At 39.5% G+C, this 18,882-nt stretch overlaps 1 protein-coding gene across 3 annotated transcripts in view; it reads left to right on the top strand.

Annotated features, from left to right (window-relative positions):
* Positions 1 to 18,289, top strand: part of camk1b (calcium/calmodulin-dependent protein kinase Ib) — a 38,104-nt gene extending 19,815 nt beyond the window's left edge. For all 3 annotated transcript variants that reach the window (XM_058055351.1, XM_058055352.1, XM_058055350.1), the window contains 10 exons: positions 6,639 to 6,770; positions 9,587 to 9,661; positions 11,112 to 11,250; positions 11,498 to 11,624; positions 12,532 to 12,607; positions 12,692 to 12,804; positions 13,882 to 13,960; positions 14,045 to 14,132; positions 14,899 to 15,016; positions 15,103 to 18,289. In XM_058055351.1, coding sequence (XP_057911334.1) covers positions 6,639 to 6,770; positions 9,587 to 9,661; positions 11,112 to 11,250; positions 11,498 to 11,624; positions 12,532 to 12,607; positions 12,692 to 12,804; positions 13,882 to 13,960; positions 14,045 to 14,132; positions 14,899 to 15,016; positions 15,103 to 15,203 — 1,048 coding nt within the window. In that variant the 3' untranslated portion in view covers positions 15,204 to 18,289. The remainder of the gene's footprint in view (positions 1 to 6,638; positions 6,771 to 9,586; positions 9,662 to 11,111; positions 11,251 to 11,497; positions 11,625 to 12,531; positions 12,608 to 12,691; positions 12,805 to 13,881; positions 13,961 to 14,044; positions 14,133 to 14,898; positions 15,017 to 15,102) is intronic.
* The last annotated feature ends 593 nt before the right edge of the window (positions 18,290 to 18,882 follow it).

Here is an 18,882-nt window from a genome sequence, read left to right as displayed (position 1 = left end):
CACAGAACAGCTCAGCATGGCCGTGCTTGCAATTCCTGGAAAACACACGACCCACTTATGCACCTCCATCTGCTCTCGGCAAAATACCCCTGAAAGATTTTGGTGTACACTTAAATGGTTGACATCTTCCCACAGTCTTTCCCATCGTTATTATTTATATCCCGTCTTTCCTGCCTATTAGCTAACTGACTCTAAACGAGTCTCCGTGTTCTTTTATCTCAGGTATGAGACTGTGCGGCTTAATTACTCTGCACTGTATCTTAATGTTCTGTCTCTCCATAGCGGCTCTGCAAATGGACTCCGGGAATGTAATATCAATACTTCTGTTGCACATTTCAAAACTATTTCTCCCATAACAAGTTAGAAATACGGTAATGTGTTTCGGGGCTGTACTTTCACCATCCTAAAAACATTACGGCAGTGTTTGAGTGCTTCTACATTGTTGACAGCGGCAAAAGTTATTTCAGTTTTAGATGGACCCTTTTGGAACGGATTCATCAAGAAAAACGAGGTTCCACCGTCATTCCATGAGGTTAGACAAGCCTTATGTGTGTAGTCCTGGTTATTATGACCGTCAGACCCCTTGTTTATGTTTACAAACGTGTTCAGCGCTAGACTTTGAATGACATTTTTCACACCAGATGTCCGAATGTAAATTCCTAGCGATTCTCACGTTTACAGATGGCGTGAAATGTAACGTGACAGTACGTAGAGGAGGCAGCGTGGGAAGAATGTCTGTCACTCTAGCCCTCTGACTAGAACCGAGTCAATGCTCATATTCCAAACAAACACGGAAACCTCAAGATGGAAGAAAGAGGTATCCTAAATTTGCAATACAATCTGTTTTTGGCCTCAGGGGGGACAAACATGATATTATTTAACATGGCCTTTTGTTGGGAATGGGGAAAAATCCCCACATGTTGCCAAATTACTAATGGTAATGGTTTTATTTCATTTGAACATGCATCAGATTCCAATTGAGTGCATCCCATAATCAGTTCCCAGTTCCACATGTCCAAAAGGAGTAGGAAGAAGCAAAGCTTATTAAATCCTACCCCTCCTTCTGGTACTTTTACAATCAGTAACTGTTACATTTGTTCACTTCCTGCGTTCCTATTTTTATTTTTATTTTTATTTTTATTTTTATTTTTATTTTTATTTTTATTTTTATTTTTATTTTTATTTTTATTTTTATTTTTATTTTTATTTTTATTTTTATTTTTATTTTTATTTTTATTTTTATTTTTATTTTTATTTTTATTTTTATTTTTATTTTTATTTTTATTTTTATGATATGACCATACAATGACATAATGGGTACCATAGTAACTGTCAATATAGTGATATATATATAGCACATCATGACTTTTTTAAATTTTTATTTTTATTTTTATTTTTATTTTTATTTTTATTTTTATTTTTATTTTTATTTTTATTTTTATTTTTATTTTTATTTTTATTTTTATTTTTATTTTTATTTTTATTTTTATTTTTATTTAAAATAAATTTTAATATATAATTTTATTTATTTTTATTTTATTTATGTACTATAGTAAGTGTCAATATAGTGATATATATAGCACATCATGACTGGTTCAAGACTCTTCATCCTTGTATTTAGCAAACATCAACTGCTTGTATTGTTTCTTGAATTGGCTCATCGTTGTGCATTGTTTTGAGAAAAAAAAAAGCTGCATTATTCAATTTTGTGTCCCAGGACTGTTTAACACAATGACAAGTGTTGACAGAGTGAGATCTCACCGCAGTAGAGTGATTTGAGTTTGCTTGTTTGGATTTGAAATTGAACAGCCCACAGAGCAAAGATGGTCTTTTTGTTTCCCGGCCAGTATCCCAGTTGGAATTCTCTCTCAGTTTTGATTGGACCAGATGGTCCTCCGCTGTCCCTCTGACCTTTTCCACAGTAAACACTTTGTCGACTGTGTGCGTCGTTTCTTGACCAACTTTCTCCGCAGCACAGATGGTACATTTGGTTTGTGTGTTTAGATTTGTCGTGATACCACACCCCACACGCCATGTTTTTAATCTCTATATTAAAAAAAAAAACAGAAAAAAACTCCATTTGGCATTGTGGTCTACCTTGACACAACATGCACTTCTGCAGAGAGCAGATGGTAAGAGAGGACTGAAGTATTACACTCAGCAAAAAGAGCATCCAAATATCTCTGCCAAGCCTTAGCTCCAAAATGATTGTGCTTAAAATACTTTTCTACTTAAAGGAGAATTGCACTTTTTTTCTTTGAATTTTGCCCATCATTCACAATCATGAAACATTAAACACATTACTTCCCTTTTTCTGTGCATTCATGCACGAGAAAACATGTAAATAGGAGCTAGCTAACAACAGACGTTACGGGGAAATACTTATTTTTACATAACTGACTTGCATATTAATCAAGCTACCGCGATATTATTGTCGCAACTAACATGAAAAACTAATTTTATCTTTAAACTTCTTTCCTGGGCGCATTTATACTAACTAACTAACTACCACGACGGAAGAGTAGATACGTAGCTCTCAATTTCGCTCCAAAGACTTAACAAGATTTGGTTTGCCATTTTTCAAGACACAACCATCCCTATGAGAGCAGATATCGTAGGTGTTGTCGCTGTATCTACGCTGCTGTTGCTGACGGAGCTAGCATAAGTACGTGTATCAATGCGCGCTGTAGTGTTTTTTAAAATCATCAAAATACGGCAATTATTACGTGTTATCATCAGTGTGTGTGTTAATGCATGATCACAGTAACGTTGTCAGAGGGCTTCATAGTGGAAATATAGGTGTTTCCCAATGACGTGCATTGTTAGCCAGCTCATATTAACTCATTTTCTTGTGCTATAATGCACAGAAAAGTAAAAAAAAATGTGTAAATGTTTCTCATAAGGATTGTAAATGATGGGCTAATTTTTTTTTAATGGTATAAAGATGCTGTTGGATTGTACTACCCTTTAAATCAGGGGTGTCCAAAGTGTGGCTCGCAGCTTGTTGGGTTTTTTTTTTTTGGCCCACAGCACATTGGTGAAATAAAATGGAAAAAAAAATTGCAAAAATGAGAATAATAAAGCAAAAAAGCAAATTGTAAAGGGAAGATACAAATAATTAATAATAAAATAGAATAATAAATAAAATAATAATGAAAATTTTTTTAGCCTTTTTTCCAAATCTAAAATATTATTGTCTCATAAAAAAGTTTGTGAATGATTGGCAAAATTTGTCTTTGTAACTAATTTGCTTATCTGCTGGAACCTAAACTTCATCACTTTAACAATATTTTATTATTAGCTTTTCTGCGTTGGTTCGTTGTTTTGAGTACTTTAAGTTTAAAAAAAAACAGACTTCAGGATGTAGTGTGACGCATCAGATATTTGTATATTATAAAATCTAAAATATTTACAGATTATCTATATTTACTTTGAGTAATGAATGTACTGGTGAGTGTACTTTTTGAATACATACAAGTTTTTTTTTCCTTTTTCTAAACAATAAACTTAGCTGACCTTTAGAGTGTTATTTTACAAACTCTTTTATCTGCATTTTCTATAATATCGTAACGTGAGCCGTGTTATTTTGCATTAGCAAGAATACATCCCGTGTGAGTGATTACATTGGCCTTTGCAACAAGCACCTCGTTTAATAGCATAATAATGTTATTAGCCAAAAGAATGATCGATATAAGCAAATAAATTATGGAATGTTCATGAGAGTTTGATGAAATATTGATAAGTACATTTAAGTACAAACATGTACCTTTTTTATAAATCATATCTAAATACAGTTTAACCTCTATGGTTGCACACTGCACATTGATCAGTTTTCCCATTGGAAATAATAAATAGTAAGTCTGTTCCAGGGTCAAACTGTTGCCATGTAAAATCTTTATCGGTGTTATTTTTTCACGTACGATTCTCCTTGAATATCAGGATCCCATTGAATGGCTGTTAGAGCCACAGTCAAAGCAGGGAATCGAATGACGGTGTTCTAAGATTGTTTGTGTGAACCCAGTGGTTGACACTTGGCCACAGCTCTTTGCTCTGTCACGGGGTGTATGGTGAACATCAACTCAATCCTCCAGATACCGGAGAGGAATGTCCAACTCTCCGCATAGCTGGATTTCAGCCAAAACTAATGGCCTTTTCATCGCCGTTTGACTCTAGTCGTGACCGCGGGGGCCTGTGACGATCGTGGTCTTGGTCAGGAAATGACCAAAACCTACTGTCAGCGAAAAGGAGTCGACAAATCTTATTTCAGACATTTTTTGGCACAAGGATATATAAAGTCCATGTTGTGGGAATGTCTAGGGAATTTGAAAAAAGACGACTTGATTAGACATTTCAACAAGTCATTTAGTTTTGTTGTCACGTATGAGGAACCCTCTAAAAGTGTCATTTTTTTAACTGTATCCTGTTTTATTGCTGAGACATGGTCTGGTTCCAGAGTCTGGTTCCAGGGTCTGGTTCCAGAGTCTGGAGCTGTGCCAACATGCCATCAGGAATGTATGCCCCCTGCTCTACAGTGGGTCATGGGAAAATGCTGTTGTCAGCTATTGTTGCTTTGTTTGTTATTGTTGATTTCCTCAGGAGGAGGTCACATATAGAAAGAATTTATCGTGGAAGGAAGGAGTCAAATCCGGTTGTGTACACTTTTTAAGATGTTATTTTGTAACATTTTCAGGGTTATCGCTGCTGTTTATTAGCACTTCATTGGCAACATGTATGTATATACTGTATACCAGGGGTCTCAAACTCAATTTACCTGGCGGCCACTGGAGCTAGGGTCTGGGCAAGGCGGGGCCGCATCAGGTTTTCCCCAAAAAAAACAAAAAAAACAAACGCATTTATTAAAAACAGAAAAATATACAAACTTTTTCAGTGCTTTGGTTCCGATTTTCTACAATAAAAGCTCTGATAAAACATCCCACTGTTTTCAAATATCTTAATTTTTATTTTTCTGCACAAAATAAGATGAAAAATAAATAAACAAATCAACAATAAAGAAAATCAATCAATCAGTAATAAATAAATATAATAGTAATAATAAAAACTTAAGAAACCACATATAGTTGGTGGGTAGACAAATGATTTTTTTCAGATTAAAATGAACAAAGCATTATTAGAGCCCTGTAGACATGACAAAACACGACTATAGTCACATTTATACTCTTTTTATTTACAACATATTGCGCAACTGCAGGGTCTTGAGACACATGCTAACTCGCAAACTAGAGAGCTAGCGACCTAAACGGTAGCCTTTAAGTTATTTCCTTTAAACTTAAATAACCAAAAACTTACCACTTCCACACGGATAGGGAGGATAACTATTAACAGTTATTTAACCTTTAACATGAACATTAATCAAACGTAATAATTTTTTCTGGGTACATGATACCATACAGCATCCATATCAAACTTGCGCGGGCCGCACTAACATTAAACTTTCATATCAAGGCGGGGGCCTCAAACTAGTGTCCTGCGGACTCATAGTTTGAATACACGTCTATCGGATCGTATAACTTGGAAAATGACCATACACGAAAGGACTGGACTCTTCTGCATGGAGTCCAGATCACATACACAATTATAGTGATGTCATGTCCCATCATAATACCTCCCCCTTCCGTGAGTGGACCTACACAGGGGTCCCATCTTGGGTCAACTGCACCAATGAAAGCTATCCTGTAGGTCCTTTCAAATAGGCACTCCTTGCCATCCCACTTCTGACACCATTTGTCACTGAAGTCGTGGTGGAATGCCATGGTCCTTCTTCAGAGTGCCTCACCCATCTTGGTTCAACTGTAGGTGGTCGCTCATCCCAAGGGTTCTTCCAACTGGCCGCACCCCAGATGACCTTCAAGCTTACCATCCAACTTCTGACACCATTTGTCACTGAAGTTGTGGAGGAATAACATGGTCCTTCTTCAGAGTGCCTCACACATCTAGGTTCAACTGTAGGTGGTCGCTCATCCCAAGGGTTCTTCCAACTGGGCACACTCCAGATGACCTTCAAGCTTACCATCCCACTTCTGACACCATTTGTCACTGAAGTCGTGGTGGAATACCATGGTCCTTCTTCAGAGTGCCTCACCCATCTTGGTTCAACTGGAAGTGGTTGCTCATCCCAAGGGTTTTTCCAACTGGGCACACTCCAGATGACCTTCAAGCTTATCATCCCGCTTCTGACACAATTTGCCACTGAAGTCGTGGTGGAATGGCATGGTCCTTCTTCAGAGTGCCTCACCCATCTTGGTTCAACTGGAAGTGGTTGCTCATCCCAAGGGTTTTTCCAACTGGGCACATTCCAGATGACCTTCAAGCTTACCATCCCGCTTCTGACACCATTTGTCGCTAACGTATGAGGAATCCGGGGTTGAAGTAGTAGTAGTAGTGATGACATGCTTCATAATACTACGTACTACCCACCTTCTGTTGGCAGGCCTACGTTCTACCCAAGTACCCCATTAATCGATCCCTTATGTTCTTCCATATAAGCTCACCTACTCCTGGATGCCACACCATTTGTCACAGAGGACTACCTTTAATCCTGAATTATAATACATACTCTTGTACAATTACAGGTAATTGTAATTAATGCTAATTTAGTCATGAATATTTATGTTTTTCAGGGGAGCCTTCTCTGAGGTAGTCCTAGCAGAGGAGAAGCGGACCCAAAGACTGGTGGCCATCAAGTGCATCCCTAAGAAGGCGTTAGAGGGCAAAGAAAACAGCATCGAGAACGAGATAGCCGTGCTGCACAAGTGAGTGGGCTACACTACTTTTTTTTTTTTTTTTTTTTTTAATACAGCTCCCATATCATGTGACATTCCTTGTCGTTGTGTCGCAATGTAGACTGGAACCATGGACGGAGTCCCGTTTGAGAAACGGTTCAAACATTCTTTTCTTCGCATGTGGAATTACAGACCGTTGTTTTTTTTTTTTTTCCTGCTTTGGTTCTCAAGTTATTTTTAGAGCTGTTGTTGCCTGGGTTACAGGAGACACACAACTCCGATCCATAGACAGCCATGATACCTCTCGAGGTACAGATGGTTGAGGAGGGACAGGTGGGGGGGGCGGGGGTTAGCACACGGTTCCGTTACAATTTGGATGTAATGGAGCTAAGTGATGTAAACAGGCTCTGGAAATCACGGCGTGTTTATCCTGTGGGAGTGTGTGTGCACTCATAAGATGGTTTGATTACTCGCTGCGGCATGCAACCCTCAATTTCCCCCCCTTGCATACACAACATGCAAGTGGGGGGGGGGGGGATACATTCTGTTAACCATAATCACAAACGTCCTTAAAGCTGCATTAATGAATAGGGGTCATTTGCAAACAGATTAAAAGCCATTTGTAAAGGGATAAAGGGATTATATTACATTTTTACACAATGTTATTCTTTGTTTGGTAAAAAAAGTTATTATTGTTTGTTTATTTTTTAATCCTGGATCCTTTGATTGTTAAACAAAGTGGTTATCGCACCCACAAAGTCATTTATTTGATTAAATCCACGGCGATAAAAGAAGCAGGGATTTATCAGATATTGTCATTTTTGGTCGAACGCTGCTTTTTCATTGGCTGACTTCTGTGCTCCAACATTCCGAGACCCGCAGGTACTAACGGGCGGTCGTCCGATGACTCACCGGCCTTCCTTTCTCCCTCCTCCAGTCACCGTGACCGGTGTCAGCCCAACCGACGCCACACATCTCGCCCACACAAACGGAGAAACCAGCAGGCCCGCAAACACACCGCGTTTAAATACGAACGCGCACGTTAGGACTCGCACACGCGCCCCTGCACGTGTCCGGCTTTAATCCGACATTCATCCTTCCCGGGGTCCATCAATCCCTCCCAAGTCAGCTAAGCAGATGAATGAAGGCACATTGTTGGAGTCAGCATTGTAATCCAGCACAAGTTTAGACCGGCACATTCCCCGCGCTGTCGCTACGGTATGTCCTTCACACCGACTGGACCACTGCCTCGCAGGGAGACAATATTAGCACATTACGTTATAGCACATTCATTATAATAACTCATAATCAAACATCATTGGGTGCAGCACCGGTTCTTGAATGAAGAATGCCCACCAACTGCATATGAATTACTTATCAAATCACCTACAAATTAGAGATTCATTCATTCATTTTCTACCGTTTATCCTCACGGGGGTTGCGAGGGGTGCTGGAGCCTATCCCAGCTGTCTTCGGTCAAGAGGCGGGGTCCACTCTGGACTGGTCGCTAGCCAATCACAGGGCACATATTGACAAACAAGCCAGTTGAGTTGTTCTTTAATGGCATTAAATCATATTGATGATGACAGCTCGGATTTAATATTATAAATAATGTCCAGTGCATACAAGTCAGGCATTTTAAGACCGGTTGAAAAATTGCAAGTACCTTATTTTCCGGACTATAAGTGGCACTTTTTTTCCTAGGTTGGCTGTTCCTGCGACTTATACTCCAGAGCGACTTATAAATGAAAAAAATGTTGATGTTACATAAAGACTGGACACTTTTTCTGTTCATGTTTATTTTTCATGTAGCTGAATAAGCATTGTGTTAGCATATCTTACACCTATTCAGCCTGTTCTCTATTCTTTTATTGTTAGAACTTGCCTTCCAAGAGGACCTAATGTCTGTTTTGGTCAAGTAGTTTGGAAAATAAATTACCCGCAAAAAATACGACTTATACTCCAGTGCGACTTATGTATGTTTTTTTCTAATTATGCATTTTTGACCCTGTGCGACTTATACTCCGGAGCGACTTATTGTCGACTATAAGTCGCACTTTTTTTCATAGGTTGGCTGTTCCTGCGACTTATACTCCAGAGCGACTTATAAATGATGTCTGTTTGTAATGTCTGTTTTGGTCAAGTAGTTTGGAAAATAAATTACCCATAAAAAATGCGACTTATACTCCAGACTTATGTATGGGGTTTTTTTTTTACCTAATTATGCATTTTTGGCCTTGTGCGACTGGACTTATAGTCCAGAAAATACGATATTTTACATTTTTGTTGGATTTCAAAGAGGTTTTAAGTTTAGCTATGATCAAAAGACCATAGCTAAAAAAATGATTGAAGGATATGAGGCCTCTGAATTAGTTTTTTTCTTATTATAACCTCATGATGGTTATTGGACCGTACTTGGAACCAGCAGCAACTTTCATTTGGAGCGAGGGTCATCCCATGTCTTGTTGGACAGCCAATCGAGTCCTGCGTCTCAGAGCCGGTGGTATATTTTGGTGTCTACCATTTGATTTGTTTTGTTCCATAACTCTCCCTTTAAAGCTTGTTTGCAATCTAAATTCTTCTAAAATTTTTCAACTGGTCTTAAATGTGGAGTGTAGCGTGCATCGTATACATCGGGTGAGTCATCTACGCGGTGCTGTCGCTGCACCCACGACTGCAAGAAATCGATGCAAATAGCAATTAATGATGAGTCACATACCACAACATACACGGCACATTATCACCCAATCAGGATATCCAGTATACGTCCGTCACACCGAAGGGTGTTGCTTTTTTTTTCTTTTAATATGAATGATCAATTAACTTCTTTCTTCACTGCCTTGCAGGATTAAACATGCCAACATCGTGTCTCTGGAAGAAATATTTGAGAGTAAATCGCACCTCTATCTTGTCATGCAACTGTGAGTATTCGCATATGTGTGAGTTTGCAACTCTCTCCTTCTTCTGCCGTCTCCCACGCACTGCTTGTCACATGCCATTAATTGCACTCTGTAGCGCTTTCCCCTGCACACACACTTACAGGCACGCATTGTACTACGCTTACTCATCCACAGCAGTGGGGACTTTTTTTTTCTTCCCACCTGCAGCCTGTCAACCTGCCATCCGCCTCAGAGAGAAGGGAAAAAAATCAAACGAGAGGACGGATAAGGATCAATAGATTTATTAAACGACCCTCCAGAAATTATACACAATTTATGTGAGAGATAAAAACTAAAGATATAGATGGAAAGTAAAGACAGACATTTCTTGTCCATTTGAAGTCCTTGTTTATGATCCTAACCTTCGGCCTGGTGGTATTTCATCAGTTGTGAATCTGCTAGGTATAACTTTTATTATTTACATTTTTTTAAGTTAAAACGATGTGAAAAAGCTCAACTGTACTCAGCACTACTTTAGTCTTCATTTTCAGTCCTGTGTACATTTCAGTGTGTTTTGAATTATGCAAGCTTATATAGTAGCTGGAAGGGGATGTTTAGTGGACAAGGTTATGTCACCCTCTAGTGGCCATTTTATTTATTCCAACACAATTCAAATCGAAATTAGATTTATATAGTATTTCTATATGGGCAGTGGCATCATTAGGCCTGTTTTAGGGGGATTTCAGCCCCCCTAAAATTTTCTTAAAATTTTCTTAAGCCCTCCTAAATAATTTGATATTTTTTGTTGATTTTTTAAAAAAATTTTTATTGATTTTTTTATTTTTTACAAAAAAAATCTCTGACAAATTTCATATAATAGGGCAAAAGCAGACTAATAAGCAATCTGAAAAGCAGGCTAATACTAGTACTACTAATCCTACTACTAGTAGTAGTAGTAGTAATAATCAGAAAAAAATAATGATGATAGTAATAATAATAGGCTAATTAATAATATAAAAATGATTGCAGAGCTTGAGTAGCGGTTTTGCAGTGTAGATTGTGTGTACTCGTGTACATTTAATGGTGGCCTAAAACTATTGAGTATCTCTACTAAATCTGTCCAAAAGTGGGAAAGTTATATCCCGGTTCTTGTTCATTATTTGTTTTTGGGATTTGGGGATTTTTTAGAATTTTTTTTTAATGTCTACTACATTCATTCATATCCTGTGCATCTTCAGGGGGCTAAGCACCCCCTATCCTCTGAACCTAGTGACGCCCCTGTATATAGGTATAGATATATAGATATACACAACACACAGAAGCCAATTACATGCAAGTACAAGGAACATATTCCAAGCTAAACTGGCATGTGAGCTTGCAAAAACTGTATTTGCCAAGCTTAAAGTTTTGAGATGGTCCGTGGTGTAAAAAGTTTGACAACCATTGCCTTTTTTTGTATTTTTCCAATATTGCTTTTTAATCATACTTCCAGGGTGTCTGGTGGAGAATTGTTTGACCGCATCATAGAGAAGGGCTTCTACACCGAAAAAGATGCCAGTAAGCTCATTCAGCAGATTCTGGATGCTGTGAAATATCTCCACGACATGGGAATCGTCCACCGAGACCTTAAGGTAATTTTTGAATGTACTTTGGCTCGATTGTTTTACATTTAGCTGAGAAAATGTGTCCTTGAATTGATTGCAACAACATCTGCACCTAAGACAACACAGTCCTGATGCCTGATGTTGTATTGTTGTAATGTATTATATTTCCATTTTCCTCCACTGGGATTGCTAATCAGTGTATGGCGGGAGGTGCTGTGTTTTGTGTATTCGGGGGGGGAGGAAAACTGACTTGATAAAATGTTGTATGTCCCAGCCAGAGAATCTGCTCTACTACAGCATGGAAGAGGACTCCAAAATCATGATCAGCGACTTTGGCTTGTCTAAAATTGAGGGCTCAGGCAGCGTGATGTCCACAGCCTGTGGAACGCCTGGATATGTTGGTAATAAAAGTATTCCACGTTGAAAAATAACTTATTTCTGGCGTATTAAAACACCTAAACCGTTGTTGTTATGCTGGTCAACTTCCACATTCTTCCACAGAAGATAATGTAAAGTAATTAAATCAACCCGTCTCTTATCATAAAACCTTTGTTATATTTAAAATGCAATGCTTCATAACTGTAACATTCATACATTCTCTTGAATAATTGACACGGCGATAAAAAAAAATATTTTTGACACTCTTATCAAGCCTTACTCATGCCTCAACTAAAAATAGCACAACAACTATGATGGTATCACGAGGGTCACGGGGGGGGGGGGGGGGGCTGGAGCCTATCCCAGCTGTCTTCGGGCGTAAGCCGGGGTACACCCTAGACTGGTCGCCAGCCAATCACAGGGCACATATAGACAAACAACCATTCACACTCACATTCATACCTATGGACAATTTGGAGTCGCTAATTAACCTAGCATGTTTTTGGAATGTGGGAGGAAACCGGAGTACCCGGAGAAAACCCACGCATGCACGGGGAGAACATGCAAACTCCACACAGAGATGCCCGAGGGTGGAATTGGACCCTGGTCTCCTAGCTGTGAGGTCTGCGCGCTAACCCCTAGACCACCGTGCCGCCGTATGCAAAACAATTCTATTTTATACTAATTAATAACCCGCAAGGCATGCGGGGTAACTTCCTGTGAAGCCCATGTGCATTAATGACTTAATAATATATAAAAAAAGTTTAATTTATTGAATGTATTTATTTATTTTATATATTTAATACAAATATTGCAAATATTAATTAATATATTTTCATATTAATTCATATTTTTTCCAACACATTTTTGTTAAGATTGAAAAGACTTTTGGACATAAAGTTTTAAAAAAATGAATTATTTTCCTTTCAGCCCCTGAGGTTTTGGCACAGAAACCCTACAGCAAAGCGGTGGACTGCTGGTCCATTGGAGTCATAGCCTACATTCTGTGAGTACCCAATTCCTGTTTGTATTGTCACATGTTTCAGTCCACACGTCTGCTCTCCTTTTGAGATACGTTTGTGCCTCTCAGGTTGTGTGGTTACCCTCCGTTCTACGACGAGAACGACTCCAAACTGTTTGAGCAGATCCTGAAAGCGGAATACGAGTTTGATTCCCCTTACTGGGATGACATCTCAGATTCAGGTGCCCTAAAATAGAACCTTCATCATGTTATAGCGGTCCTAGCAAATAGACCAGTGTGATTTACCTACATGGCCTTGTGTGGGAAAAAGTGATTGACCCTTCTATTAAAACATAACTTAATTGAGATCTATAATTTTGGAAAAGGTTATAACACATTTCTAAAGCTTTGGGACTCCAGCAAACCACAGTGAGAGTCATTGTCCACAAATGGTGACAGCTTGGAACAGTGGTTAATCTTCCCAGGAGTGGCCGGCCAACCAAAATGACCCCAAGAGCGCAGTGACAACTCATCCAAGAGGTCACAAAAGACCCCACAACAACATGCAAAGAACTGCAGACCTCACTTGCCTCAGTTAAGGTCAGCGTTCAGAGTCCCAAGATGAAAACCACTGCTGAACAAAAAGAACATTAAGGCTTGTTTCAAATTTGCCAGAAAACATACCAACAGTAAAATATGGCGGTGGTAGTGTGATGTTCTGGGGTTGTTTTGGTTCGTTAGGACCTGGAAGACTTGCTGTGATAAATGGAACCGTGAATTCTGCTGTCTACCAAAAAACCCTGAAGGAGAACGTCCTGCCATCTGGTGGTGACCTCAAGCTGAAACCAACTTGGGTTCTTCAGCAGGACAAAGATCCAAAACACACCAGCAAGTCCTCCTCTGTATGGCTGAAGAAAAAACTAAATGAAGACTTTGGAGTGGCTTACTCGAAGTAGCTAACCTGAATCCTATTGAGATGCTGGAAAAGCCTCCGTTGCGGCTGAATTACAACAATTCTGCAAAGATGAGTGGACCAAAAGTTAACTCAAATGCTTGATTGCAGATGCTGCAGCTAAGGGTGTCCCAACCAGGTATTAGGTTTGGGGGCATTCACTTTTTCCACACATGGCCATGTAGATTTGGATTGATTTTTTTGCTCCTTTTGAATAATTAGCTTCATTTAAAAATTCGGTTGTGTTGTCATTGGCTAATATTTACATTTCTTTGATGATTGAAATATTTAGCTGTGACAAACATTCCAAAAAAATAACAGTATGTTCCTTGGTGGGTGTGATGATCACCGTTTTCTGTCATGACAGCCAAAGACTTCATAGTCCACCTGATGGAGAAAGACCCTAACGTTCGCTACACTTGTGAGCAGGCCCTGCAGCACCCTTGGTACTTCACATAACCTTCCTTCTTTCCTTCTCAACACTGCTTTGAGAAACACATTTATTTTTTTTCATGATTTCTTCCCCAAAGGATTGCTGGGGACACAGCATTGGACAAGAACATCCATGAGTCTGTCAGTGCACAGATCAAGAAGAACTTTGCTAAAAGCAAATGGAAGGTAAGACTCTTTTTTTATACTTTTACGTCCATTTGGATCATCCATAGTTGGGATTTGTGCGGCGTATTTCCTCATATAGTAGCGAGGGACGTGTTAATATACAACAACAATGTACTCTACCGCTCAAAAGTTTGGGATCACTTGGACATTTTTTTGCTCCGGTGTGAGATATGGCTTTTTCTTGGCAGTCCTGCCATGAAGTCCAGCATCCTGAAGTGGCCGCTTCACTGTTGATACTGACACTGGTGTTTGACGGCTACTATTTAGTGCAGATGCCAGGTGACGACCTTAAACTACACACTCTCAGATATTTGTGCAGCGTTTTTGTGTCCTTGTTAGACCCGGTTTGTGCTGCTCTCTGAAGGGAGTAGTTAACAGCATGGTAAGAGATTTTAGTTTTAGTTCATGATGATTTTTAGATGGCTTTTCTAATCATCTATTAGCCTTATAAAATGATTAGCTAGGATTAGCAGCCATACCAGGTGATTGATGCAGAGGACTGACAGTTGTTGATAGTAGGACTCTATACAAAAATGTACATCCTTCTTTGAAAATCATCTCATTCATTTTAATTGTTTATGAAATGGAAAAAAAATGTGTTTTTCTTTTGGAAAACAAAGAAATTTGCAAGTGATCCCAAACTCAAGGTCAAGTGAAACTGGACTTTAAAACGAAATGCAAAGAAACGTCATGAACCTACGCTGTGCAAAATGAACGGCGCCATCCATCTCCGGTCGTGACACCTAATTTTCGTGTTCACCCTCAGCAAGCATTCAACGCCACAGCAGTCGTCCGCCACATGAGGCGTCTTCAGCTCGGCACCAACCACGAAGGACCCAACCAAGCTCATCTACTGCTACCAGGAGAGGACTCTCAACATGGAGGTCTAATCGACATTATTTTTGGACTATTTTTTAGTTTAAGTTTAATATAGTCGCTGACCATCAGAGTGCCGTTTTTTTTCTTTCAGAGTCTTGCTGCGAGGCGGGCTGCTCCCAGGCCGTGGACGGGGACGGCGTGGACCCTTTGTCCAACTGTAGCTACCGCTGCCACCCGCCCAGCCGGGTGTGATGCCTGTGCTGCTTAACTGCCTCAATGACCCCAGTGATTTTTCTTTCCATTTTTAACCCCCTCGGTGGAACCAGCGGTATAGCAAGTCCCTCGGCCGCCCCCCCCGCCCCTCATCATGTCTGGTTAGGAATACAACGTCATTCCAACCTGTCGCCTGCAGGGGGAGCAAGTCTGTTCAGCCTGGGAAGGAAGGAAGGAAGGAATGAAAGAAGGAAGAAAAGGGAAGATGATGATTATGATGACTATTTGTCAGTCAGAGCTGGTGGTTTGTTCTAAAGTAAAGAAGGAAAGATTATTTCCAAAGCAGGACAGAGCTGAGACTATTTTTCAAATCAGCCTGTGCTATATAGTCATATTATATTTGAATATTCGTTTTGTGTATTTTTGTGCATGATCAGGAGACACTCGGAGTCCCCGAGCATGTGTTCTTATCTTCAAAATACGCCCTCCTTTCTATTCCTGCAGAGATTGGAGTGCCATAAGCAAAGCCTTTTCGAGGATGTTTTTGCTGTCTCTTGAATGTAAGCGAGTCCAATCTAACAGTATTGCAGAGTGAGCACCGATCTGTCCATGGAGACAATCGGTGAGCTTTATGCAAAACTCCATCTGTTAGCATGTAGCCTTTTATGAAATGGTGTTTCCATGCAGCTGTGGAAAAGGCTTCTCCTTTGCTTTCTCTCAACCTCTTTAACCACCCGAGCGCAGGGATCTTATCTCCGTCTATTGTGCCTTTAGTGTCTACAGTATGACAGGTTTGTTTGGGGTTTTTTTTGGGGAGGGGGGGGCTTCTTCTCAAGTGTGTCTTTCTGCACAATCCATGCAACTGTGACGTCATGTTTTGTATTTATCACAATTGTAGCTATGAATTTGTTTCCCCACTTTACCGTTTTTTTTTGTTTTTTTTAAATATAGGCTGATTTTTCATGTAGGTTTAAGCCTGAAGATGAAGAACGATGTGTGGATGCAAAAAAAAAAAAAAAAAAAAATCATATGCATCAGTTGCTGTGTACTGCAATCCGACCTCCATTTTTTTTCCTCTTTTATTCTTCAAACTTTTTACAATATGCATCAATTTCCTTATTTCCTCATCACGTTTGACTTGTGTTGTAAAGAATCCCGCCATGTAAATGGTTAAGTAGCTTATTAAGGCCTTGTGATGAGAACGGACAGAGCTTTAATGCACATTTAATCCGTGTTTTCAGTACAATATACATCCGTTGTGCTGACGTGACTGCGTGAATATTGTAATAAGTTGCCATAAGAGTAAGCATTGGAAGCAGTAAGCAGTGGAATCTCCCAAGTCCAACACCCCCAAATATGATACCGTTTTGGGTTCATCCACGAAAATCACATGATTCCAAATGTTCAACTTTCCATGGCTGCCGCCCAAAACAGGACCAATCAGAGAGCGTTTTATTAATCGACCAATGAGCAGACAGGATGCTAATATGTATGCTATACTACCGTCAGATTTCCCGGAAGTATTTGACCTTTCAAAAAAAAAGATTTTAGCGATGGGAACTCGTTGGTGCCAGAGTAAACATAACGGGTAAGTTTACATTCATTTACAAATACATTTATGTGAGTTTATCTTCACTCCTAACAAGGTCCGGTACTAGCAAGACCGTGGGAGACTTAGCTAGGCGTTGGCGATGAGTTTCGCCAATCGTGTGTGCCGGCCATTATTTATTTATTTTTTGCCGCCTTCGAAGCTTCAGAATTCCTGCAATACCTATAAAACGCCACTAGGTGACAGTATTGCTTTCCAACAACCTTCCTGTTCCCTCACTATGATGTGTTTTCAGGGGTGTGTAGTTTTACTGTAGTAATGTAGTTGGATTTTACAGTGGTTAACTACTTGTGTGACAGTTATGAATGTTAAAATGTCACTTTGAAAATTTCTAGTGTTTAAGGTTTTATGAGGGCAAGAATTATTAACAGTTTGTGTATGACTTTGGAGGTTCCACTGTATATGTATTGAGAGCCTGCACATGAAAAAAAAGACTTTAAACTTGATGGCACCGCTTTAAAATAAATATAATTCTATATAAATATAACATAGTATATTTTAAGCTTTATTCGGCATTCATGTAAGGTAACTGTGGTTTGTATTTGAATGGCAACTGTAAAGTTGTTTATCTGTAACTTTTCAGGGTTTCCCAGTGTGAGCTGTTCAAATTCAGTCAATATAGTTTTTGCTTCAAATACTCCCAAGTAAAGATGGGCTTGTATAGTCTACATTTCCTTGGTAGACTATGTGGATAATCAACAATTTATTGAATTTTATTTATTTTTTGAAGTCCAATATAATCCTTGCGTTAATCGCACTACTTGAATCAACAGCGCCTCCGCTGGTTGCATTCAAGTAGTGCACCCCATGTTGCTTGTATGTTGGAGCCTATCCCAGCTGATTTTGGGGCGAGAGGTGGGATACACCCTGGACTAGCCGCCAGCCAATCGCAAGACACATATAGACAAACAACCATTCACACTCTTCGGACAATTTAGAGTCTCCGATTAACCTAACGTTTGTATTTTTGGAATGTGGGAGGAAACCGGAGTGCCCAAACGGAATTTAAATATTAATATCTAAAATTGTAATATATCTATTCTATGGTGTCAAATTGTTGGAAAGCGGGCCAAACCTCCTTGAAAACATTCCCGGTCACTGAAACAATTGATGCTGATGACGTGTGTAACCATGTAGCCATTACCTCACCGCTGAACTGGCTGTGGTAGGAAAAAGATTTTATTTCTAGAGTCAGACATACAAGATGTTTTTACAAATATTTCTGCTTTCAGTTCAAGCATCAGAAACAATGTGATTTTTATCCTTTCGTGTTCTCTTTATCCAAGGTAACGGGGGAAAATAGGTTGTATTCTCTGACTTCTGGTTGTGTTTCACTTTATTTGCTCGTCCAGAAGGATTTGTCGTACAAATGAGTGTTTGTACCATGAAATATCTTGCCTTTTTCTGTTAACAGTATTTTAAACTGTATACACACAGATGCGGTGCATCACAACGGGCTGTGGAAAAAAAAGTGTCTGTAAGTGAAACATACATTAAACTCCTCGTCTATGCAGTATTCATCCGGCTGTGCTCATTTGTAGCCGACGATGACGCACGGAAAACAACACAATAGTCCACGAGCGATGCTGCTGGCAAAGGAAGCGTGCGGTTTGGGTTGCAGGATGCTCGAGATGGGAACGGGAAGAGAGCCGTGAGAATGGAGGTCCTCCGCTAGAGCAGATGATGCGGTCAAAGCGGGATGATGGGGTTGCTTCCAAATAATTGCACGGACGGTAAGGAAGAGAGTGCTGACAGATGCAAGTCATGTCTTCATGTGGGAGGAGGGGCGGAATTTGAGGGGCCACATGTATTATTTGATGCTATATATGATTTATAATAAGCAAAGCGACACTGAGACTTTGTAATACAGTAAACCTTGGATATATCGGACTCGGATATATCGGAAATTCGCTCACAACGGACAGATAAAAAAGAACCGATTTTTCTGTAATCATTTCCAATAAAAATTCATTGCATATATTGGATTTTTTATAACGGATTTCGCCTATTTCGGACAAAATCTCCAGTCCCGTTTCAATGCATTTCCATTAAATTTCCCTCGCCGCATCGTGGCGCTCCGAAACTAGCTGACATTCTGAGACGTTTTAA

The sequence above is a fragment of the Doryrhamphus excisus genome, chromosome 18, assembly GCF_030265055.1.
Source record: "Doryrhamphus excisus isolate RoL2022-K1 chromosome 18, RoL_Dexc_1.0, whole genome shotgun sequence".
NCBI classification, from domain to species: domain Eukaryota; kingdom Metazoa; phylum Chordata; class Actinopteri; order Syngnathiformes; family Syngnathidae; genus Doryrhamphus; species Doryrhamphus excisus.
This window is presented reverse-complemented; position numbering and strand designations above follow the sequence as displayed.